Source organism: Abrus precatorius, unplaced genomic scaffold (genome assembly GCF_003935025.1).
Source record: "Abrus precatorius isolate BTA unplaced genomic scaffold, Abrus_2018 Scaffold8, whole genome shotgun sequence".
NCBI lineage: Eukaryota > Viridiplantae > Streptophyta > Magnoliopsida > Fabales > Fabaceae > Abrus > Abrus precatorius.
In genome coordinates this window covers 26,262,357-26,287,182 of record NW_020874428.1, presented here as the reverse complement: position 1 = coordinate 26,287,182, position 24,826 = coordinate 26,262,357, and the positions used below count along the sequence as shown (strand labels likewise).

Below are 24,826 nucleotides of genomic sequence, written 5' to 3'. Positions count from 1 at the left end.
TACCTTTTTCCTCTTTTAAGGTGCTTTTCAATCTTATCTTCAAAGCTATGCAAACTTGGCCACCCTTGACTTCTTGCCACACTTTCTTTTTAGGAAGGAAGGCCTTTTCCTGGACCTCGATGAATCACAAGCCTTCATATGTAATCTTTCTTGAACTTGTTGTGTCATCTGTGAAGAAGTAAAGTAATGAGCTCATGACAAAGTCAGAATTACTTTTATTATTATATCATAAAATACAAATATTATGAGACCAATGATCTAATCTACATGAGATTTGATCGTTGATAAAATTATCTACCATGTTCATGCACTGAGTCATTACGCCACGAGACTCACGATGTTAAATTCATATTGTAAATAGCATGTTAAAATGGCTGTGAAAAGAATCTTGTAACACAATAAGCTACCTAGTATCAAATTTCAAATTCAATGTGAAATCGCATTCAAGAAAATTGCATCATTCGCATTCAAGGTCAGTATGCTATTGTTCAAATTAAATTATTCCATTTCTCATATAATTATTAATCACATGTTTGTTTACGGTTTTGCTTTTCGTTGTAAATCTTCAAAAACATACCACAGTAGTTAATAACTATGTTAGATTCTTACTACTTATGAGTTATTGTTAAAGTATTAAGTGTAAGAGAAAAAATCTCACCTTATGTAGGAACAGGTAAGTTAAATTACATATGTAAGGAACACACATTTTATTAATAAGGCAGCTTGAATTTTGTTAACTTTATTATCATCACAATTGTTAATTTGTTTTTATTAAGTGTAATAACCCACATTTTACCCTTACCGTGCACTTTTCAGACATTTAATTCCGTATTTTAGATACAAAGAATAAACACAAACGTTCAATTTAAATATTTTAAAGTGATAACTTATTTGAAAGAGCCAATTGAAAAAAAAAAGCGTTTAATCGTCTTCAAACTTTATTGTATAAAAAAATTCCTTTTATTAAAACTTCAATAGTCAAATTTTGATCTAATTAATAGTTAATATAAAATTTTATTTTAGAAAAGATAAGTTTTTCAACTTGTAAATAATGAGATAGAGTCCTCCTAAGGTGGTCCAACCCATATGTGAAGAATAGTGAGCACGGGCCTACAGTTGTAATTGGGCTGGTTTTCATCCCCAGCAAAGCCCAAAAATAGTTGGGCTTACATGGTTTCAGCCATTCATTCACCTTTGACAAAAAAAAAAGTTATTCTTTCACCTGACAATTATTTTCCAAATTTCTTACTCTATCAACCCTAATCCTAATTGGCAATAACGAAGGAGCTGTAGAAGAACCGTACTCCCAATTCGCAATCATTGTTCGCAGCAATTGGAATCAACAAGCATCATTGCAGTCACTGCTTCTTCTACGCGGAATCGTGTGGTTCTTCGCATCCATTTTCGTGCACAATTCCCTGTTCCACGAACCTTCATCTCCGTTTGCGCTGGTAACGTATTCAAGTTTTCTGCGATTTCTAGTCTTCCCCTCTCCTTCGAACTCATGTGTGGATCTGGCTATCTTTCACCTCTTCATCTTTGATTTTTTTTGTTGGCTAGGTTGCGTTTTCGCTTAGGTAGGTTTAGATGGCATTGTATGCTTCACTGCGTTTGAGTCTGTCCCCTCAGAATTAGGGTAAGGTGGTTGGTGTCCGTTTGTGGCCATAGATGGTTTAGATGTTATGAACAGAGTTGCATATTTTTTATGTTGGTTTATGTTTCCAGGGAACATGTATTGAGCTCACACTTCTTATAATTTTTAGTGTTTTACCATTTTCTTTCTCAGTTATGGATGTTCTGTTCTGGATTTATGTAAGCTTTGTTTTTAGTGTATTGAGTGCTTGAAACTCATTTATTTGGGAACCAATTGTTATTAGTTTTAGAAATTTTCTTTTCCTTAAGTTTGTTTTGTTGTCATTTCATACTTATTCATTAGCTATCTTTGATGGTCTTCCTGTAAGGCATGCTTGAAAGTTTGACGCACAAACTTGCAAAGCAAGCTCAGTTAATAGCCTTTGCATTTATTTCTTAATTGCTTTAATATCTTACATGAAAGTTGTTTGGTTCTTTATGTTTGTCGCTTGTCTTCACGTTGTAGTGAATTAACTTTCTGAACCATTTGAAAATAGCAAAAAGAGGGAAATAATTTTGTTCTGCTTGTAGTAGTGAACCTTAATAAAGTTCTAATTAGTAGTCTAGTGCAAGTAAATGTATTCATTGATCATAGCTTGTTTGTCATAATCACATGCTGTTTGATTGATTATTTTTAGTGTGGATGCATGCTCCTAAATTCTATTTCTTCTTGTTGTAATGTTTTAAGAATTTTAGCTGTTGTTCCAATGCTTTTTGTTCTTCATCTTTTCCTTTTCAATGTACTTTCAGCTGTTAGGAGGAAGGAAGCAGTGAGTGGGATTACTAATAGCTTTTTTTTTTGTCTGACACGTTTCATCCAGAATCTCAATGGGGAAAAATGAGTTCCTCACACCTAAAGCAATTGCCAACCGAATCAAAGCAAAAGGACTGCAGAAGCTTCGGTGGTATTGCCAGATGTGCCAGAAGCAATGCCGGGATGAGAATGGGTTTAAATGCCACTGCATGAGTGAAGGGCACCAACGTCAAATGCAAATTTTTGGACAAAACCCATACCGGATAGTTGAGGGCTATTCTGAAGAGTTTGAGAGAGCTTTTCTTGAGCACATGAAGCGCAGCCACCGATTCAGCCGGGTGGCTGCCACTGTAGTTTATAACGAGTACATAAACGATAGACACCACATTCATATGAATTCCACTCAGTGGGCTACGCTTACTGAATTTGTTAAGTACTTGGGTCGTACTGGAAAGTGTAAGGTTGAAGAAACACCTAAAGGATGGTTCATTACATACATTGATAGAGATTCAGAAACCCTGTTTAAGGAGAGGATGAAGAACAAGAGAATCAAGGCTGACATGGCAGATGAAGAAAAACAAGAGAAGGAGATCAGGAAACAGATTGAAAAGGCTGAGCAATTGATGCAGCTACCTCCTTCTGAGTCTGATCAGCCTTCACAGGTTGACTTTTCAAGAGAACTAAACATGGAAAATGGAGTTAAGGTAGGATTTTCTCTTGGGTCATCAGCTAGACCTGTGACCAAGGAAAAACGTGAGGAGGCATCAAAGGTGATGTTTGATGAGATTGATGAAGGAAAAAATGAGGAAAGGAATCCTCGAAACAATTTGAAGAGGAAAGAAAGTGGTGGCGGAAAATCAATTTTGGATGAAATGATGAGGGAAGAAGAGAAGAAAAAGGAAAAAATTAACAGGAAGGATTATTGGTTGCATGAGGGAATTGTTGTTAAAGTTATGAGCAAAGCTTTGGCAGAGAAGGGGTATTACAAGCAAAAGGGTGTCGTGCAGAAGGTGATTGACAAGTATGTTGGGGAAATAGAAATGCTTGAAAGCAAACATGTGCTCAGAGTTGATCAAGCAGAGCTTGAAACTGTGATTCCACAAGTTGGGGGCCGTGTAAAAATAGTCAATGGGGCATATCGAGGATCAATGGCTAGGCTGTTAGGGGTGGATACAGACCATTTTTCTGCTAAGGTGCAGATAGAGAAAGGTCCTTATGATGGTAGGATTCTTAAAGCGATGGAATATGAGGATATTTGTAGAGTAGCCCAGTGAGTTTGATGAAAATAATAAAGCAGTCGTTCCGTCAAATTATTAAAAGAGACTTTTCAATTAATAATATTCTTCAAAATTTAGTTTTTAACTAAATTCAATATCGTAGTGTAATTCATGTACCTAATGAGGTAACTTGTTTGATGTTATTTTGTTAAGTTGCATGAATTGGAGTGCTTAACCTTATGAATGTTTCTCAAGGTTTCATCTTTGTAGCGCAGATCATGGCCATTATCTTATATTGGATAGAATTCTTGATAATTTCAAATTCTGACTATAATTGGGTGAAAAAACTGCAGAAAAAGATGGTGACTTTGAGGGCTAAACTATCATGTTTTTACCTGTCAATAGAGTCGAGTTCCCAATCTTACCCTTCGTAATTTTTTACGATGGTTAGAGAGATGATTATTTAAATTCGAAAGCAGTTTCTTATTGGTTTGACCCTTGAAACGAAAATATTGGTTATGAATTTCTTTTTGGTATCTATCACTATAATTCATTAGGTTTATAGAAATTGACGGCCTTTGTGTCTTGGGTTATGCATCTTCCCGAAAATATTGTCGTTTGTATCAGGGTGAAAAGTGATAGCCTCGATGCCTTTGAAATCTTCACGTATTTGTTTTCTCAGTTAATCTGTGCTTTGGCATTCATTTGGGAGTTTCCAACTCAAAGAATAACTAACTGTTCAGAATTCAAATTAATAGCAGGCCATGGTATTTGCATGATGCTGATTAGTGATTGTTGTTGAACACGAAATTATCTGCTATTTATAGTAGTTAATATGAATAAAGAAAATGAAATTTGCATATTATTTAAACTACAAAGAATGCCTAAACCTGGAACTGATTATGCATTACACGTTCAATAAAAACAAGCATATCATTTTCTTTACGGTCTCAAATATCTGTATAAAAAATCAACTTAAACGGATCCAGACCTCTTGTTACAATGCTCTATGGGGATAAAAAAGATTGCTTCGAAGTTTTAACTCCGCCACTTCTCTAGCCCACTAGCACCTATCTATTTTATGTGTACTTAATTTTTGCAATTGGTTCGTTATTGAACATTATTTGTTTGAAATAAAGAGAAAAAAAAAACTTGATGGAAAAACTGTCGTAAAAAAGTCTTTTGAATATGTGAATTTAAAACAAATTAATAAATTATGATAAAATGAAGAGAGCATATACTCGGATTTTATTTTAAAGTAAAAAAATTGTAATCGACTAATTTTATTTATTATTTATTTTAGAAAATTATGATAAAATATGTAATTATATTTAATTACGTAATTATTAATAAATAAACAAAAGAGGTGAAAAATATGCCATATAAAGTGATACAATTTTTAATTTTTAACTTGATACGTGATAAAAAATAAATCTTTTCAATTACAGATTTATTTATTTATTTTATATTGTATTATGATGAATAAATCATATATATTAAATATAGTTATATATTTTTTGTGAGATAGAACTATAATTATATATCCATTGTTATATACTTCATTAAATTTTAAAATAAAAGTTAAATAATAATAAATCCCCAATCAGAGGAGAACCAACTTGCTGACAAGTGACTTGCTACTTAAAAGAAGACAGTAGTATAATCTCAAGATGATATTTGTGTTCCTCATGGAGTCCAGGTGGTATCTAACATCATCTTTCCAAAGATATTTGGATTCAGTGGGGCCCACTTATGTTCTTTTGTAAAAAATATCTTACATTTAACAATGACTTCCTCTGAATATATTCATGATCCTCTCAAACTCCTTTGCCACATCCTTCATTATCCGTTTAGCTGAAGCATTAGTGGAAATGGAGAGTGATTTGGTTAGACGCAGAATTCACATGATTGCAGCCCACTTTGCCCCCAGTGATGAGATTTCAACTACCCATGTTCTGCCTATGGTAACATATTATCCTCCTTCTTTTTTTTATCATTAACACTTTTTACTCTTGTTGCTTTTGTTTGTTTCCCAAGATACTGATGGAAAATAAAGGAAACTGTTTGAGTTCAATTATGGACTTCCACTACACATAGGAATCGTTGTGGAGCTATACATTGCTAGGTGGGGAAGGATACTATTGAACTTGTGTCCCTTACTTTGGTTTATAAAGAAAGGGCATATAATGGGAGTCTTTTTTGTAATCATGGGAGAATCTAACTGCTTATCATTTGAACGTTGTGAAGTGGACAAACTTTTCCATGGTTTTTAAGTGGCTAAAGGTCCAAAGGATGAAAGTTAATTGTTCATTGGTTTCGAGTACTAGGAAATATGTACCTTTCTTCTAATAATTGATGTCACTGTGCGACTAGCTTTGAATAAATTGTTAAATATCACCGAGTCAGTCTCTGGTTCTCTGCAATTTGACTCATAGGCATTGCATATTTGCATTTATGAGAAACATTACCTTGTATTGATTTTACCATTAATTACTGTCAAGTGTTTATTGATCTTTAGGTTCAGGATTGGAAATTTATTTGTTTAAGTTGACCTTTTCTTTTATCATTTAATGTTAGGCAATAATAACTCCACACTGAATTCAAATTGATGCATTTTCGTAGGCTACTAGCAACTTCAAAATTTTAAAATCTGAGGGTTTCCTTCATCTGTCTCTTTTTGAATTTATCATTTCAACTAAAATATTTAACCACATAGCTTGTGTGTTTGCCTTAAACCAAAAGGACAAGGAACAAATCAGTCCCGTGAGGAAATTGATACACAATTTACATATGCTACACTTGCTTCACCTTCTATGTATACGAGTTTAGTAAAGCACTAATTTTGTTTTATAGCTTTTGTTTTACAGTGTCTAATAACAAACTCTGTCTGTACTATTCTATTTATTTTGTTGATCAATTTTGCTACCCCTATCAGAACTGCAGTGGTAGTCTGAACTCTGTGCTGCGGAGATGTGATAATAAGGTGTTTTTTGCGCGCCAAGCATCAGCTTCTCTTGGTTATTTTATGAGGCAGATGTCAATTGAAGAGGTACTAGCAATATTATTTTTGAAATAGTTCAAAATGTTCTTCTATATACCTTTTTTGTAAATGATTCTCATCTCACTGGCTTATTCAATACAATAATTTTTCAGGGTGGCTCAACTTCCTTTATTGATCCTAAAACTCATAGTGCTACATCTGAAAGTCCGTCTAAAACAAGAGCACCGTGTTTTGCTAGATCTTCAAGGACTGAATCAGCTGTCACAAATTCAGTGGTCCAACCCATGGCTCAGGTGCAGGGTTGTGATTTTAGTACACTGGAGACTCCTAGATTTGCCAGGCCAAGCAAAAAGATTGGAAGAGGAGACCAGTTACATTCTGAGAAAAAAATATGCTATTCAGAAATTGGTGATTAGGCTTGGAACTCTGAAGTCATTAGAAGTTAATTAATACTGATTAGCAAACAAACTGAAGTATATTATTTATGTAACCTTTTTTTTTTTGGCAGGAATTGAGTGGTCTCCAAGGATGGATGTTGCAGAATCAGAAGGCAAATTTGTTATCACAGTGGAAGTTCCCGGTGTTAGTATAAGTGACATAAGAGTGGAGGTTGATGATCAAAAGTAAGAGGCATTTGTTATACACATCCTTATATTAATTGTAATATTCTTATCAGTTTAAGCATTGAGTTCTGCCTAATCAATAGCAAAGGGATGGGTGAAGTAAAGGATAAGGCTAAATAAAATATTGTCGTACACTACTTTTGTCTAAGTCACTATTGTGTTTGAATTGTTCATTCATTTGTGTACGGTGAAGGGTACAGTCTATTGATACAAGGTTTATCGTCATTTTATGTATATATACTGAGTAAATTCTGGAAGTGAAAATGTTGATATTCTTGGTTTATAGGACCTCTTTTCTTTCTGATAAAAGAGCCAATATGTGAACAGTGACAGGTTGTGTGTCAAAGGTATACGCTCCACTAGCTCTTTGACAGTTTCAGGTTGTCCAAATGCTTCATTTTCTTCATATCATAGGAGGGAGATACTATATGGACCATATGAAGTTGTCTGGCCGCTTCCAGCTGGTGTGAACAAGGACACAATATCAGCTGAATTTTTGTAAGTTATCTTCCTGTTTATAGCCTCATTTTTAAACTCAATTCACAAACCATTCTTAAAAAATAATAATAATCTCTTCTAGTCAAAAGCGATATTCTCATAGCTTCTAATGAAGCTCCTAAACTATTAAAGGTGACTTCCAACATGTGAAGTGAAGTGAAATTCAAGACAAAAGCTATATCTTAGCTTCTAATGAAACTTACTTTCAGAAGCAATAGCATGCCAAAAGTTGAGCAAAACAACGCTTGAGACATCAAACCCACCGTTGGGATTCTCAAATGTGGAGCTAAACATGCTATGACTTAAACATCCAATCCAAACAAGCCTTTGCCCTCTATTTCACTCCCATAAAAAAAAAGCTTTCCCAATATAACTTAAAATAAGTATAGTTTTTGATTGGCCTGCTGAAAAACCATAACTTGTTCTCTTTGTATGTGACCCAATTAAGCTTCAGGATTCCATGTCATTTTATTTGACACGTGTGCTAATAGTGGCTGGAATAACTTCAAGGATTGGTTTAGTATGAATTAGGATGTGATGTTATTGGGTTTGTACAAGTTCAAAGATATTTTCTGTGACCAACAAAGTTCAGCATATATTGTAGATAGTTGTGCTCCTTAAGCATGTTGATTCAATTCTTATCTGTGTGTATGAAAAAGACTTTGTTAGGAGAGGTGAAACTCACTTTGGTCATCTCTATGCCTATAATGGATTAGTTTTAGCTATAAACTAGGAATAGCCTTGGTATACCCAAAAAAGAAATATATGTGCTGTATCTTTATACATTTGAACCTGATAATTTGTTATTTTTTCTCCATTTTCAGGGATGGATTTCTACAAATTATACTTCCTAAAGTCTGAGTATAACCAAGCATATTGATTTGTAGCACATTTACATATGTATACCACGTGCATTTGGTGATCATAGATGGAGAGGAAATGGGTGAAGTTCTGCATGGAAACCTCTTGCTTCTTTTGCATGAGCTATGTCAAGCCCTATATATATACATAATGTAATGAACAATTGCTCTCATATACAACTATGTATATTTTTAACCGAGATTGTCTACATGCATTTCCACTTTTGAAAGATAATACATTGAATTGGCATAAAAAATAAATTTAATATAATTTAACTACCGTAATTTTTTTTCCTTATCTTAATCGCTGCTATGATAGAGAATTCGTGTCACTACTTACACATTAGATTGAAACAAATTAATATGATATGCAGGGAGACTTTCTAGTATACACATACATGCATTTGTTATTGTTTAAACTAAGGTAACTTCTCAATTCTCTTTTAATTATGTTGTCATCCTTTGTTTTCTTTTTTTATTTAATTATTATTTTCAGTCCTTTTCTTGTTAAGGTTTGTAAACATTTCTTCTAAAAAATCTGGATTTGAGTCCAAATCCTGTAGAAAGTTCAAAAGGTTATTGGGCCTCAACCTTATAGGTCCATAACACATTGTAAACCATTCTCTCACAGGTCACAGCTTCGTCTACAAATAAACAATAACTTTTCAATCCTGTCTATTTATATCTTCCATAATACTACTAATCTTATAATAGTTGTTCTGCTTAAAAACTTGGGTCTTCTCCATCCACAATTCAAAACCTATATGTTAGCCTAAATTAAAATAATATCACTCAAGCTATAGTTAACATATCGAAATAAGCTGGATCAAGCCAAATTGACTATAAATTCATCGAGTTGGCATACTATGCTACATGTGTGTATAACATTTCTTATGAAAAAAAAATTTCAAAATTTACTAAATCTTACTTTATGGCCTAATGTGTGCCCCAACTGTGAAAGTAAATCTTCCAGTTAGTAATTAATTAATACGTGTTATTATATTAGCCTTTTAGAACAGAAACAACAAATATGTTGTACATACACAAGATAATGTTAAAGTATCATTACGACTTGTACGAATAGTAATTGACTGGAGAATAATTATCCAAATAGCGCGTACATAACAAAAGACAAAAAGTGTTTAATTAATAATTTGACAAGGCAGAGAGTCAAAAGTAAGCATGGAGCTACAAGAGTCCAAAATGGGATGCTGCTACGGTAAGCATAGCTAGCTGTCGTAGCAGTATGGTGGTAGTCAACCTCATGCTTAAGCAATTATGGATAATGCATGCATTCTCTGCTCTGCATGTTCAATCCTTCAATGCATCCAACGTCTAGAATAGACAGAAAGGACCACTCTCACTCCCTCACCATTCAATATTTCACTACCCTCTTCATATTTTAATTCAAGGTAGTAAATTACACTCTTTGTTCTAGTGCTAGTTTAATTAAATTTCATTAAATATATATTTTTTTATTTTACACAAACTTCTCTTAATTTATGTAAATAATTTTTAATATTTTATATAGTTATATAAATACAAAAATTAAAATAATTTTAGAAAAGAAGTATCTTTCATACTTTTACTGATCTTTTGTGAATGAAATATATCTGGATAAAACTCAAGTACATTGACTGTTTGCATTATTCTTAAATAGAGTTTAAGTTTCACTGTATAAATCTTTAATAGTAAGTAATATGCTGATCTTTTGCATTACTCTAACTTTAATAATAATAATAATAAAACAGCACTACCAATGTAATGTAATGTTACATTCAATTTTTGTTCTTATTTTATTCCCTCCTTACAAAGCGCGTTCTATTTTCTGCACCACGAGCCACCAAGTATCTTTGAAATTGTCCCCACACGCTTATCTCTCCTTTTCCTTTTCTACCAAAACAAGACAACACAAAAGTGTTAATTTTCTCATTTCGACGCCTCAATCGTTATCGTTCTCATTTGCAATGCAAGTCATTATTACGTTCTCAAGAATCAGAGGTGGGATTATAGATAGTGAAAAAAAAGGGAATGGGAGACATACCGAGTGCTCAAAATTGTTGTAAGTGTTCATGGACAACTCCAAACTATTGATTAATGAGAAATAGAATTAGAACTATAATGGTATGAGAAGTATAATTAGAAATATAATGGTATAAGAAGGACCACCTTTCTTACTACAATTATTAAGAAAACTTAATTAGATCATGGAAAAGTTAGTCGCTAATTGGGTCTTGAAGTTGTATTTACCATGGGATCAAGTGGGTTTGGAAAGCAGTGGAATATATAATAATAGTTTAAAGGGTTTGAAAAATGTTGTTTCTATAGTTGAGAGATGGGAATGTATCCACTGTGTACTGAAATTAACATAAAATGAACGTCATCTTCAAGTCCTTTTCCAGGGTAGATAAAAAAATCCGAAACTTGAAGCTTCAAGACCATGGTCAACCCCTAGGTATTACTTGCTAGCAATAAAGTAATATATAATTGGTTTAACTGATTTTTTTAGCCCTTTTAATTTAGTATATTATATGTATTATTTTAATTCTCTTAGTTTTGTAGTTAATTATTTTTATTTACTTTTAAAGTTGTATAATTTGATATTTTTATTAATTTTATTCTACTTAAACTTTTTTGTTTTTATTGTTTGTCTAAATAAATTTACATATTTTAAAGTAAAAATTAGTAAAATATATTTTGATAAGATTTAAAGACTTCTTTGAGGTGTGGTATTAATTTTTTTTTTTGGCTACTTATCGAGACACTAGGGCCCAAAAAAATTAGTCAACAAGACGAGAAAAAGTAAGGCCATAGGCTTTCTCTCTAAGAAATGAAACAAGAGCAGAAGGAGAAGATACAATGGGATGAAATCTTAAATTATAATCATGAGCAATACTAGTAAGATGATTTGCACTCTGATTTGCTTCTTTAAAGATATGAAAAATGACAACTATATTGGACATCTTGGCAAGGTCACGAATGTCTCTAGCAAGAGGAAAACAATTATGGGAGGTGTCACAACCGAATTTGGCGAGATGCATCGTTACCTTGGAATTCATCTCAATCACAATACATTGGAAATTGCAAGTCTTGATAAATTTGAGGCCTTCAAGTAAGCTCCAAAGTTCTGCTTTAATTGCAGAGCAAGTACCAATCTTGCAAACAAACCCATACACAAATCTACCTTGATCATCACAGATAACTCTCTCCACAAGTGGCTTCAAGAGGAGAACCAGAGACTGAACCATCAATATTGAACTTTAAGAGGTCAGTAGTGAAGAGACTCCAAGAAATAAGGGTCTCAGAATTGGAGGATTTGTTTAAGATCCTTTTAGAAGAAATATTGAGAGGATGACTCAACCTTGCATAGTCTATTGATTCACGAATGATGTTCTGGGGCAGAACGAGAATACTTGAATATGCGATCATTCCTAACACTCCAAAGCTGTCAAGCAATCACGCAGAATAGCACGCATAATTTGAGGTGTGATATTAAATTTTGAAGAAAATTATATATATATATATATATATATATATATATATATATATATATATATAGGCTTTAAAAAATACTAGTGATAAATTCTTTATTGTAAAATGTATATAGATCTCATTTTTGTTTTGATATTATTACTTTTTTTTTAATCTTAATAAGTTTTAACTAATAAAAAGGATTGTGTTTCTAACATTTTTTAAGTTTAAAACAATTTAAACTAATTTAATTTATTATCATTTTGAGTAAAAAAATAAATAAGAATTTAAGTATTTTATTTAGAAAAAAATAACAAGACATTTTTAAAAATATATTCAATATTATTTTGTTTAAAAAATAATCATATAAAAAAATAAAAAATTATTAATATTCAATATAAAAATTGTAAAGACTAGATTTTCATGAAAAAAAACACTTTGTTGTTCTTTATTTATAAATTAAGAAAAATAATCACCAGATAAAAAGATAACAACGATTCATATTCAATATAAAAATAGTTAAGACTAATTTATTTATAAAGAAAGGCTTGATTCAAAATAAAATAATTTATTAAAATAACAGCAATATTTTATAGCAAGAAATAATTTGTTACGATGGTACTTGTTTATAGAATGTTAGATGAATGTTAACTAAACAAATGAAAAGAAAATCTTTGATGAAAATCAGGGGCACAGTTGTTTTAACAAGCATTTTTCTTAAAAATATATTGTAATTTGAAAAATGATAAAGACAATTTGAAACATAAAAACATTGATTTATTAGAGATAAAATTTATTATTAATTGTATACATGTTTTTCCAAAAATAAAAAATAAAAAATACTCTTCCATTTCACACTTGCTTTTGGTCATAAAATTGATCAAACCTTTATATGGATTAGTTTGACTTATTATCAATTAAATTAAAAAGTTAACATAATTTACTCTCTTAACATAAACAACTTTTAAAGATTAAATTTAATCTCTTTAAAAGTAAATTTTAATTTTAAAGACTATTTTGTATGATGACTTTTAAATAAGCCAATAATCTTTTTTTAAAATAGGTTAATATATATAATTCTTTATCTAAGTTAGTGGGCTTCATTAGTCAAGTAAGTCAATAAATATATAATTTTAAAACACTGCGATAAAATTTAATATAACATCAATAATAAAAGTATATTATTTATATTCACTTAAATAAATAAATTTATTTTGTTTAAAAAGTATTTGAAAAAATATAGCTTTAATTTTTAATTAAATATTTGAAAAAACATTTACTTAATTAATTTAATGAAAAAGTTTGAGTCAGGTCATAGGTCTTGATATATTGTAAACTAACCTATTTCCCCTCTTTATTCATTATTTTGCTTTTGAACTTTGAAAAAAATTATGATTATTATAGCTTTAAATTATTCTGAATATAAAAATATTTAAAACAAATGAATAATATATATATATATATATATATTTGTATTAATTTATAATCAAACTACTCGTGAGGAAGATTAGAAAACTCTTAAAATATAATCAAAACCGCACAAAACAAACTTATCCAAGCCCAACACAACATTTTCTATATTTTATTTTGTTTGGTTTTAACTTCGATAAACAATTTATAATAATTATTTGGATTCTATTTTCCTTTTAATAAATAGTTGGGGCTTTGGTCAAATACGAAACTCGATTCAATAAACAAACTAATTAATATAATTAAGTATTGTCGGCACATATCTTCAACACCAGTTGTAATTATCGGTTAAAATTATACTAAATACATATTTAATATTTAAAACATGAGATAAATTATAAAATATAGAATAACCTCTCAAGTTTATAGATACTGTATTAAACAAAAAAAAAATAGCTTCATTATTTAGATATAAAAACGATGCTTTGTATATAATTACACTTCATTGTCTTTAAGTTAACTGTGCTTTAATCTTAGTTTAAAAGTAGGGGTTGAGATTAAACATGAAATTAGTGATGCTGGGGAAGTTAAAAATGCATATCAACCTCAGCAAAAGAAATTTGGTTTATAATCGAACAATTAGCATAGCATTTGAATCAGTAGAATATGAACAAAAGGATGAAGAACTAATCCATTAAGTTTACGCCATTGGTTGAAGACTTTGAATACTTCACATAAGATCATAACTTCAATTTTCTTGTATTCAAGTTTGAACAATGTGTAAAATTCCCTACGCCAATGATGTTAGAGTCCATGTTATTTTGTTTACCTATTAATTGCATTGGATTTACATTTCAAAGATTTGTGAAAACGTTATTTCCTATTTATTATATTTACAATAAATGCTAACTTATACAGCGTAGTCGTAAGAACAATTTCAACAAAGTGGTTTAGTTAAAGGAAAAGTAAAAAGAACAAAAACAAAAGGAAAGGATTTTTACATATTTTTCATATTTTATTCAATTTTATTTTAAAAGAAAGAAAGTAAAAAAAAAGAAAAGAGGCTAAAATCCCTTGGAAGAGTTGGAGGATATTTTTCAAAACATGATTAAAATAACAATTGATCCTCATACTTTTATTTTTTGGGGTCAAAATCCTTTTACTTTTAAAGTTCCATTAAATGTAACATTGCAGAGTGTGGCATTATGCCCACTCCATCAACTCCCACCCTTCAAGACGGTTGCAAATGCATTTAAAGCTTCACAACTTCGTTGACCCATAGAAAAGTCAAAACTTGGTCCATGTAATGATCATTCATTACCTCTTACCATTAACACACTGTAATTGTCATGGAAAATGTTATTTACTTTTTTTCTTTCAACTAAAATATTCCCTTTTTAATTAGTTTAAGTGATACCTATTTGACTTTTTTTTTAAGAATTATGATTTTTAAGTTTGAGTTTCGTGTATGGTTTTTTATAAGAGAGTTAATCTCATTAGTGATCATATCACAAATATTATTGTATTAATATTTTCAAAACCAATCTCATTTTTTGTAATTATATTGAACATTGTTCAACCAATAATTTATCAACCAACCATTGTAACATTGTTTGACAATTATGCATTTCAAACCAGTCCAAAAAAAAGATTATATATAATTAAATGATATATATTAATCTCTGAAAAATAGCACATAATAAAAAATTAAATATAATAAATTTTTATTGAAATAGTAACATTTAATAATATTAGTGAATTTAAAATTTATAATTTAAAATAAAAACTTACTATATATGTATGCACGAGTGAGAGAGAAATAAAGTAATATATATGAATATTTATTACTGGTTTAATTGTTATTATTATTAACGAGGGGAAAGGCAAGCGATGTATACGGCACAGCACGATCCAATCCCAAATCTACGATTAATGTTTGAATCTAAAATAAAAATTTAGGGCTAATTGATTCACATTTCCCACGAGCTAGGATTCCAAATTTGCAAGCCCCATTCATGTCCTTGCAAGTTGCAACTTTGCACTTAACTTTACAATGAATATAAGAAGGCTCATAGCATAGCACAGTAGTCTTTGATTTGATATGATTTTGTCTTGTCCAACAGTTCCTCGCAACATTATCTATCCTCACTTCTCATAAATTCACTCTCTGCCTATCTTTCATTTCTCTTCCCTCTTCTGCTTTGGCAACCACAGTTCTACACTCCCAAAAACTCAAAGCACTTTCATGAATCATGGAACCCAAGTTGGTCCTCGTTTTACTTCTCCTTGCTTCCACTTCATTACCTTTTCTCTCACACTTGCAATTGGCTTCAGCTGCCACACCCAAGCTCAGCACTCAAGAGGGTAACTAAAAGCAATCTCCTTTCCTCCACTTGGTTCACTTCAACTACTGGATCAGATTCATAAGATTAGTTCAACATATTTACTACTTTCACAATCCCAAGTTTATTGGAAATTGGAACTACAATTTATTTATTTATTCACTTGTTTTGGATCTATGGAGTTGTTTAGTTTCTTCATAGCTTTCTCTGTGCTTCTGTTGTGCTGTTGCTACTTGCTACTATTGGTTCATTTTGAGTGTTAATTTGTTTTTGTGATTGGTAAAATTGATTTGGTTGTGTGCAGTGATGGCATTGAAGGAGATAGGGAGGAAGATAGGGAAGAAAGATTGGGATTTTGGGGTGGAACCATGCAGTGGAAAAGGGAATTGGAATGTGTCAGATAATAGGAAAGGCTTTGAGAGTTCTGTGATTTGTGATTGTTCCTTTAATCACAATACTTCTTGCCGTGTTGTAAGCATGTACTACTCTCTCTCTCCATCAAATTTTATGTTCAATCCCAATAGATTCTTCATGTTTTTCAAGAACTCATAGGATGGCTATACTCACATGGAATCACATGCATTTAGGAAGATGAAGAGGATTTTCTTCAGCTTTAGATTAATTAATCTTTTCACGGGTACTTTGGATAAAATATTTTTTTACTACACACCTGAAGTTACACCCTCAAAGCTTCACGTGCAATTATAGACTTTTAAGAATGAAATGAATAAAAGGGCAAATGAAAGAAAAAGAAAGAGAGGCCAATGAACGTTTTTCTATTCTATTTATTAATACCTAGAGTATTTTCACCGATTTTTACAAATTTTAAATAAATTTCATTATTTTAACGTAAAAAAGTAATATCATATATAATGTTATTTTTTAATTCTCACTTATTTACATAAAAATAAACACCTCAAAACTATACGTACTTGAAAATAAAAGGAATATGATTTTGTTACGTCATTTCATTGATAACATTCTTCCCCTAAGTAATTTACTATAGCGAATCTTAATCATACACGCGTGTGGCTCGTCAAAGCACAGCATTGGTCGAAATGGGAATGAGTTGGAAATTTTGTGCAAAAGGTTCTTTTCAATACACTTTACCCGATGCAAAATTGCAAATCTCTGACTTTGAAACGCTTGCGTTTTGTCTAACTCTGTTTTTAATCACCGTTTTATATTAATTTTGAAATTTCTTCTGTTGGGATCTACATATACCGTTTTGCTTTAAACTATTTGTTTTTTTTTTTTTCATCAAACTGTTGTCTTTTATATATATATATATATATATATATATATATATATATATATTGCTGTGCAATCTCTGTCATATATTGAACAAACAAACACTAACTTGATAGTAATTGATTCGACTTAAAATGTGGTCCAAGAGCAATTTTTTGATACTCTTATAATACTACTAGTCTCTTTGGTAGTTATCATCTTTAACTATAAATTTTTTACTTTTAAATATTTAAATTGGAAAAAAAAATCATACACGTCAAGTGGCATAATTTAAAGAATGGAACATATGCTAAAAAAATTTCGTAATCCAGAAGAAACTTTACCTATAAAATATTGGATTTGTCATTCACGAATGACTTAAATCATCACCTCAGTAGGGTTAATCTCACTATATTTTTTTAGAACCTTGATTAAAGACCAAAAAACTAAAATTTGTATTTTTTTCGGGTACATAGGCAATTTGTTTTTAGATGAAAAGACCGCATTTTGATTTCAACAAAAGAGAGCAATTGAATTAACTACGAAATCTGCTTTGATTAGCCTTTTCAATTTAAATTTGTTTATGAGAACTTCCTAAGTTTTTTATACAATAGAGCATAACATTGGTTTCACAAGATATTGTCTCATTTTTCATGTACTATATATTTGTTTATTGGTTGGATATCTTGGAATAATCATGTGAACTACCATGTAAATTCTAATTTTCTGCTTTTAAATTCATATTCTAAATGAACAGATCCTTGAAGGCCCAGAATCTCTCTGGTACACTCTCACCAGAGTTTTCCAAGCTTCGTTATCTCAAAATATTGTAAGATAATCAAACCTCAATTTTGAAGCAATGATTATTTGGCTCTTTGCTCTACTTGATGTTCCCATGAACTTTCAAACAGGGACCTTAGTCGTAACATCATCACTGGTTCTATACCTCAACAATGGGCTACCATGAAATTGGTTGAGCTGTAAGAACTTTCTGCTTTGCACCCTTTGGCTTCTCTGCATTGTCTCATCAATTTCATATTTTTAAAGTAACGAACTTGACAGTGACACTTAATATTTTTGTTAATTGAATATGCAGCTCTTTCATGGGAAACAGATTATCAGGGCCATTCCCCAAAGCTCTCACCAATATTACAACCCTCAGAAACTTGTATGTTGAAATCATTTCTTTATTTTCAAATAAATTGTATGTTGACACAATGACTAAGCATAATTATAAATCAATGTTTCTTTAAAGAAAAATGAAAAAAAGAAGATAGAGAACAATATTTTCTGCTTTGTTTTAATTACCTATTTGTATGAATGTTACAGGAGTATTGAAGGAAATCAATTTTCAGGCTTCATTCCGATGGAGATTGGGAAGTTGATCAATTTAGAAAAACTGTAATTTTCTTTACCTTCTTTGTATGCTTATTGGAATCACAACATTTGTTTGTGTTTTCCCAACTTACATATTATTCTGTAGTGTTTAACATGAACAAATCATGTTTGTTTAGCATTCTGTCATCCAATGCATTCACAGGAGCATTGTCATCCGCACTTTCCAAGTTGACCAACTTGACTGATTTGTAAGTCTTTGCTTTCTTGTCAATTTAATTTATGTACAATCCACCATAAATAAATTAGCGAATAAAATAATTTAAACATCTTCTAGCACATGGTTACCATCTGATAGTAAAAGATGAATAAACCATAAAGATGAACCATTTGGATCCTTTTTAATATTGGGTAATGATCTGGTAAATGCAATCACTGCAGGTTTCTGAATCAATTCCTATAATGGGCAACGAAATTATACATTTTCTTGCTCAATGTATTGCTTAAGTTATTTTACTATTGTTTAATTTAAATTTTGAGTTTTCTTTGTGTACTAACCTTAAGGAAACAAATTTTAGGAGGATAAGCGACAATAATTTCTCGGGTAGGATACCTGATTTCATTAGTAAATGGACATTGATTGAAAAGCTGTAAGTCCCATACCTAGTTCTTTCTTATTGTATTTGTTTATATAATGATTTTATCGTGCCATTTTTTTCTTCTTCTGGGGTTACAGGCACATTCACGGTTGCTCTCTTGAGGGGCCCATACCTTCTAGCATTTCTGCCTTGACAAGATTAAGTGATTTGTATGCTTGCAATACTTATTTTATTTATTGTCTGATCATAGAATAAAATTGTGTCAAATGATTGTTTTGTCTATTCTTTTAAATTAGGAGGATAACTGACCTAGAAGGTAGTAAAAGCTCTGCTTTCCCACCACTAAGCAATATGAAATCCATGAAGACACTGTAAGTTCCATGACTTGAATGCTTTTTCTTTCTCTGTCTTTAGGATTTTTTAAAATGGCCTATATTTCATTTGGGCATCATAATGCAGGGTATTGAGAAAATGCATGATTAAAGGAGAGATCCCGGATTATATTGGCAGCATGGAGAAACTGAAAATTTTGTAAGTAGTTCAACAAGTGACTTACTGTAAACTGTTTTGACAACTGATGAATTACTTTTGAGGATCATCTTCCACATGAGAAGATCTCATTAATATAAATGATTCCAGAATTAATTCAATGTTGTTTTGGCCATCTTTAATTATAATATTGACACTATCTTTATCATAAATTATAATGTGCCTTGTAAAAACGATCCCAGAATTAATTCACTGTTTATATAGGCATCTTTACTTCGGATGTGCTTATCTTTCTACGAATCTTAAATTTGAAGATAAAATGTTTTTTTTTATATTTAAATTAACCCTTTCCTTATATAATTATAAAACAAGTTCACTTATTTATCTTCGTTGCTGCAGAGATTTGAGTTACAATGGTTTGAGTGGAAAAATACCTGAATCTTTTGCGCAACTTGACAAAGTGGACTTCATGTAGGTGGTTGGATTGAATGAAGCGTGTTCTTGGAACATCTTATTTTTAATTTTGATGAAACAAAATTTTTGTTAAATAATGCAGGTATCTTACTGGGAACAAGTTATCAGGGACTATACCTGGCTGGGTCCTTGAAAATAACAAAGCTATGTACGTTAAAGTCCTTGAATGGCTTACGTTTCAATTTTCAATCTTTAATGTATAGCTGGGTGGCTTATATTCTAGGAACTTAATCTATTGGCGTCTGCATAAAGTCAACATATGATAAACCCTAAACTGAAATTAAATAATGACTCTTGCAGTAACATGAGATAAAGTGATAAACAGCTTTTATTTTATATTTTGGTGCACAGTGATGTCTCTGACAATAACTTCTCCTGGGATAGCTCAAGTCCAACTGAATGTCAACGAGGGAACATGTAAGTTTTATTAAAGACTTTTGTTATAGTTTTCTAGAATGAATGGTAGTTATCGGTTATCACTGCAACCATTTTTTGTTATTTTTCCAGAAACCTTGTTGAGAGCTACTCTTCATCTGCGGATACACAGTAAGTTGTTGTGCTTTGAATATGCAGTCCTTTTTTTTTCCTTTTGCTTTCTGAGGAATTTCTGTAAAATAAGGTCGTTGGAACTTGCCCTATCATATAACATTAAATTTCACTCTTTGTTGCAGAAGTAAGATTCATTCATGCCTAAAAAGGACCTTTCCATGCCCTGCTTCAGTTAGCCAATGTAAGTGTGTGACAGTTCTTTAAATTAAGTTTTAAGTTGCTTTTATCTGACAGGCTGCTTTTAAATGGTGATTCAAAATCCTGTTTCCAGAAGGATAAATCTCCGTTAGGAAAGAAACAAGAATGTATCTGTTTTTCCCTAGATATTAAGATCAATTTCATCCTAACAAGTTGACTTATTCTAAGAAACTTAAAACTGGAAGGTAATTCAGTATTCTTGTTTATTAGAACCATTGCATAATTCTAATGACATCTTATTGAATAAATTCGTGTAACCAAACTATGCTTAAAAATTTAAACACAAATTGTGCTGTGTTATTTCTTTGTGAATTTTACCTTTATTTGATGCTTTCTATCTTTATCATTATTCCATTACTATTTGAAAGATTCTGCATCAAGTATTCTTTCTAAATCAATCCCGTTTGGCATTGGTTTTTCAATAGATCAGTACTCCCTCCACATCAATTGCGGTGGTAAGGAAGCAAATATTAGTGGTCATATTTATGAAGCTGACAAAGAACGAAAAGGAGCTTCAATGTTATACACTGCCCAGGATTGGGCTCTTAGTAGCACTGGAAACTTCATGGACAATGATATTGACTCTGATCCCTATATTGTGGCCAATACTTCTAGACTTAATGTCTCTGTACTCAACTCACAACTATACACAACAGCTCGTGTTTCTCCCCTTGCTCTCACATACTATGGCCTCTGCCTAATGAATGGAAAATACACTGTTAAGCTTCACTTTGCAGAGATTACTTTCATCAATGATAGGTCATTTAACAGTCTTGGGAGGCGTGTATTTGATGTCTACATCCAGGTAACTATTACTTGCATGATTTTATTATGATGCTATATAACTTGATTCGCACTGAGTTGTGCATTGATGTAGATGGAATATATTATTATGTGCTTAAATTAAGGGGAAATTAGTGCTGAAAGACTTTGATATCCAAAGAGAAGCTGGTGGTACTGAGAAGCCACTTGTGAAGACATTTAATGCTACTGTTACTCAACATACTCTGAAGATTCACTTCTACTGGGCTGGAAAAGGAACCACTGGCATACCCACAAGAGGAGTCTATGGACCTCTAATATCTGCTATTTCGGTAGACCCTAGTAAGTTATATCCTGCAACTTAGTGTTAGTGTTTTATCTCACTTTATAAGCCTAAATTTGAGGGAGACTGGAGTTGAAACTATAATATGACGATCTACCTCTACTCTCTTGTTTTGTTCTTAATTTCTACAAAAGCTATAAACTAATACTTTTCCCTTGCACAGATTTTAAACCTCCATCAGCAGAGGATGGCAACAGAACTTATGTCATACTGGCAGCTAGCATAGTTGCTGGTGCTGTAGTTGTTCTTCTTCTGGTGCTGGTTATCATGAGGAGGAAGGGATGGTTAGGAGGCAAAGACCCAGTATATAAAGGTATGGAATATGCCACAAAGTTCTTCCTATTTTCTCAATTTAGAAAAGATATTTCCATCTGTTTCCAACATAGCATACTTATTTTTATATTCAAGCGGTATTTGTGCAAGCTTGTCCAACAATTTGCATTAAATATTTCTACAAAATTTATCCAAATGTCATAAAACTGAAGTTCAATATTTTACTTGTATATAAGATTTGCTATCGATATTTTCATTGAAGTTAAGGCTTTAAGAGAACATAGGAGAGCATACTTGAACACTATATATTCTTATGCTTTCATGTTGAATCCAAATTTTCACTCTTTTTTCTAGAGCTTAGGGGTATAGATCTGCAGACAGGATTATTTACGTTAAGACAAATCAAAGCAGCAACCAAAAACTTTGATGCAGCAAATAAAATTGGTGAAGGTGGTTTTGGTTCTGTTTACAAGGTATTTTGATCTTCCTTATGTTTATATTGCTGGTTACCTATTCCCCCATATGGTTAATTTATACATTATTTGATTTGAAATACAGGATATACTTCATGGTCTCTATATCACCATTAGATTCAAATTTAATGCCTACAATTTTATCAGTTTTTTTTTTTTTTTTCTAATGTATTTTGTACTCGTTAACGAGCATATAACATTGGTGGGTCAATGAAAGAGTAAAGATTTGTTAGACCTATCCGTAGTTTGATATGTGTGTCTATGTAATTGTAATGCAAGACAAAAATATACCTTTTTCATGATGCAGGGCCTACTATCAGATGGTACAGTAATTGCAGTAAAGCAACTCTCTTCAAAATCTAAACAAGGAAATCGTGAGTTTGTGAATGAGATAGGAATGATATCCGGACTTCAACATCCTAATCTTGTTAAGCTTTATGGATGTTGTGTGGAGGGGAACCAACTAATACTGATATATGAGTATATGGAAAATAATTGTCTATCCCGCATTCTTTTTGGTAAGCTTCATGATGAATAACCTTAGCCATACTTTTGCCATTTGATATGACCAACTAGTTGATTGTCCTTATCCCAATCACATACAGGGAAGGATCCAAACTGCAGAATGAAACTAGACTGGCAAACCAGGAAGAAAATTTGCCTTGGTATAGCTCAAGCCTTGGCTTATCTACATGAAGAGTCCAGAATAAAGATCATACATAGGGATATAAAGGCAAGTAATGTGTTGCTCGATAAGGACTTTAATGCTAAAGTCTCAGATTTTGGCTTGGCAAAACTTATTGAAGAGGACAAAACCCATATTAGCACTCGAATTGCAGGAACAATGTAAGTTGGCAGTTTGCTATTATTTCTATTCTTTTTCTCTCACAACATGGCATTGAAATCTTCATAATAGTTTGGAGGAAGCTTCAATCTTGTTTGTCATGAAAAATGAAAGAAAAAAGTCCATAATTCACTGAAAAAGAATAAAGTGTATATTGTCATGGACCAGCCTGTATACAAAACCCTTCATGCAAATTCTTTTGGACCTGAAGTACGAAGAAGACACGTGTCTACCTCAATCTTATGCTGAAATCATAATTAAATTCGAACACACGTAGCAAGGAACTTCTCATTTAAGCAGTAGGTGGAAGCCATAAAATAGTTAATATCTGTCATATACATTTGAATGTTTCTATTTTCCGTGCATGTTATCCTGCTTCCATTTTATTTCAATAACGGTAATTTCCATCTATTTGTTTGATGTCATTCTGTAGTGGTTATATGGCCCCTGAGTATGCAATGCGTGGGTATCTAACTGACAAAGCAGATGTCTACAGCTTCGGGGTGGTTGCATTAGAAACTGTCAGCGGAAAGAGCAATACAAATTACAGGCCTAACGAAGATTTTGTTTACCTTCTTGATTGGGTAATTATAATTTAACTTACTCCTTATCGTAAAATAGAGTATATAGACTCATTAAATTGATACATCCATTACTACTACAATTAATGCCTGTTATAATGACTCATACAAACAAATCCCAAGTTAACCAAGACGTATAGATTATGGATATTACTAGTTCATATATATGTAATCCTTTATCAGAATTAAGACCAAATATTCTATAGGGTCTGTTAGATAGGCAAATTGATGCTTTCCACTCCAGATTTTTATGCTGGTTTGTATTTAAAGTCCACAAATTGAAATTTATGATACCAGTCATCTTTTGATCAAGAATTTAAGAGTAAACTCTGGTCTGAAATTTGATTTGATTTTCTTTCAGGCCTATGTTTTGCAAGAGAGAGGAAGTCTTCTGGAGCTGGTTGATCCAGATTTGGGTTCAGAATATTCAACTGAGGAGGCCATGATAGTCCTAAACGTGGCTCTCTTATGTACCAACGCATCTCCGACACTTAGACCAACAATGTCCCAAGTTGTGAGCATGCTTGAAGGTTGGACTGACATTCAGGATCTACTTTCTGATCCGGGATATTCAGCTGTTAGTTCCAGTTCCAAATATAAGAGTATAAGAAATCACTTCTGGCAGAATCCAAGCGGAACACACAGTATGTCAATACCTAGTATATATACGAATTCCTCTAGTTCACATGTTGAAAAAGAAAAGAGCTACCATCTTGTAACCAATAATCCAGATACATCAGACACGTGAAGATAGTTTCCTAACATCATGTACTTAATCCAAAACTCCTGATGTATTTAAAACAAAAAAGAAATTAAAGGTAATAACTATAAAAAGATTTTTAATTTGGTGTGCCATGATTTTGAACTA

General features: G+C 31.8%; 3 protein-coding genes across 9 annotated transcripts; all 3 read left to right on the top strand.

The window, feature by feature from the left end:
- Positions 1-1,245: 1,245 nt before the first annotated feature.
- LOC113846954 (KIN17-like protein) lies at positions 1,246-3,718 on the top strand. 3 transcript variants are annotated; one of them, XM_027475738.1, is made up of 3 exons: positions 2,200-2,842; positions 2,954-3,336; positions 3,382-3,718. In XM_027475738.1, the coding sequence occupies exons 1-3, from the start codon at positions 2,461-2,463 to the stop codon at positions 3,658-3,660; spliced, it is 1,044 nt and encodes a 347-aa protein (XP_027331539.1). In that variant the 5' UTR covers positions 2,200-2,460; the 3' UTR covers positions 3,661-3,718. The 3 variants fall into 3 exon arrangements, with proteins under 3 accessions (XP_027331538.1, XP_027331537.1, XP_027331539.1); XM_027475737.1 differs by adding an exon at positions 1,246-1,451 and having other exon boundaries at positions 2,454-3,718; XM_027475736.1 differs by adding an exon at positions 1,567-1,577 and having other exon boundaries at positions 2,383-3,718.
- Positions 3,719-5,401: 1,683 nt separating this feature from the next.
- LOC113846541 lies at positions 5,402-8,862 on the top strand. Of its 3 annotated transcripts, XM_027474941.1 has the most exons (7): positions 5,440-5,567; positions 6,539-6,652; positions 6,757-7,012; positions 7,113-7,227; positions 7,555-7,574; positions 7,642-7,725; positions 8,550-8,777. In XM_027474941.1, exons 1-6 carry the CDS (start codon positions 5,475-5,477, stop codon positions 7,695-7,697), a joined length of 654 nt encoding a protein of 217 aa, XP_027330742.1. In that variant the 5' UTR covers positions 5,440-5,474; the 3' UTR covers positions 7,698-7,725; positions 8,550-8,777. The 3 variants fall into 3 exon arrangements, with proteins under 3 accessions (XP_027330740.1, XP_027330742.1, XP_027330741.1); XM_027474939.1 differs by having other exon boundaries at positions 5,402-5,567; positions 7,555-7,725; positions 8,550-8,862; XM_027474940.1 differs by lacking the exon at positions 8,550-8,777 and adding an exon at positions 7,935-8,516 and having other exon boundaries at positions 5,443-5,567; positions 7,555-7,725.
- Positions 8,863-15,553: 6,691 nt separating this feature from the next.
- LOC113848183 (probable LRR receptor-like serine/threonine-protein kinase At1g07650) lies at positions 15,554-24,797 on the top strand. 3 transcript variants are annotated; one of them, XM_027477582.1, is made up of 24 exons: positions 15,554-15,830; positions 16,113-16,287; positions 17,796-17,867; positions 17,950-18,018; positions 18,135-18,206; positions 18,368-18,439; positions 18,553-18,624; positions 18,952-19,023; positions 19,110-19,181; positions 19,269-19,343; positions 19,432-19,503; positions 19,861-19,932; positions 20,018-20,083; positions 20,287-20,352; positions 20,443-20,481; positions 20,607-20,665; positions 21,108-21,487; positions 21,591-21,786; positions 21,951-22,100; positions 22,415-22,533; positions 22,841-23,051; positions 23,139-23,379; positions 23,811-23,961; positions 24,320-24,797. In XM_027477582.1, the coding sequence occupies exons 1-24, from the start codon at positions 15,719-15,721 to the stop codon at positions 24,704-24,706; spliced, it is 3,072 nt and encodes a 1,023-aa protein (XP_027333383.1). In that variant the 5' UTR covers positions 15,554-15,718; the 3' UTR covers positions 24,707-24,797. The 3 variants fall into 3 exon arrangements, 2 of the variants coding, with proteins under 2 accessions (XP_027333383.1, XP_027333384.1); XR_003501803.1 differs by having other exon boundaries at positions 15,636-15,830; positions 23,139-23,676; positions 24,320-24,754; XM_027477583.1 differs by having other exon boundaries at positions 15,719-15,830; positions 20,607-20,655; positions 21,113-21,487; ... (1 more) ...; positions 22,370-22,533; positions 24,320-24,734.
- The last annotated feature ends 29 nt before the right edge of the window (positions 24,798-24,826 follow it).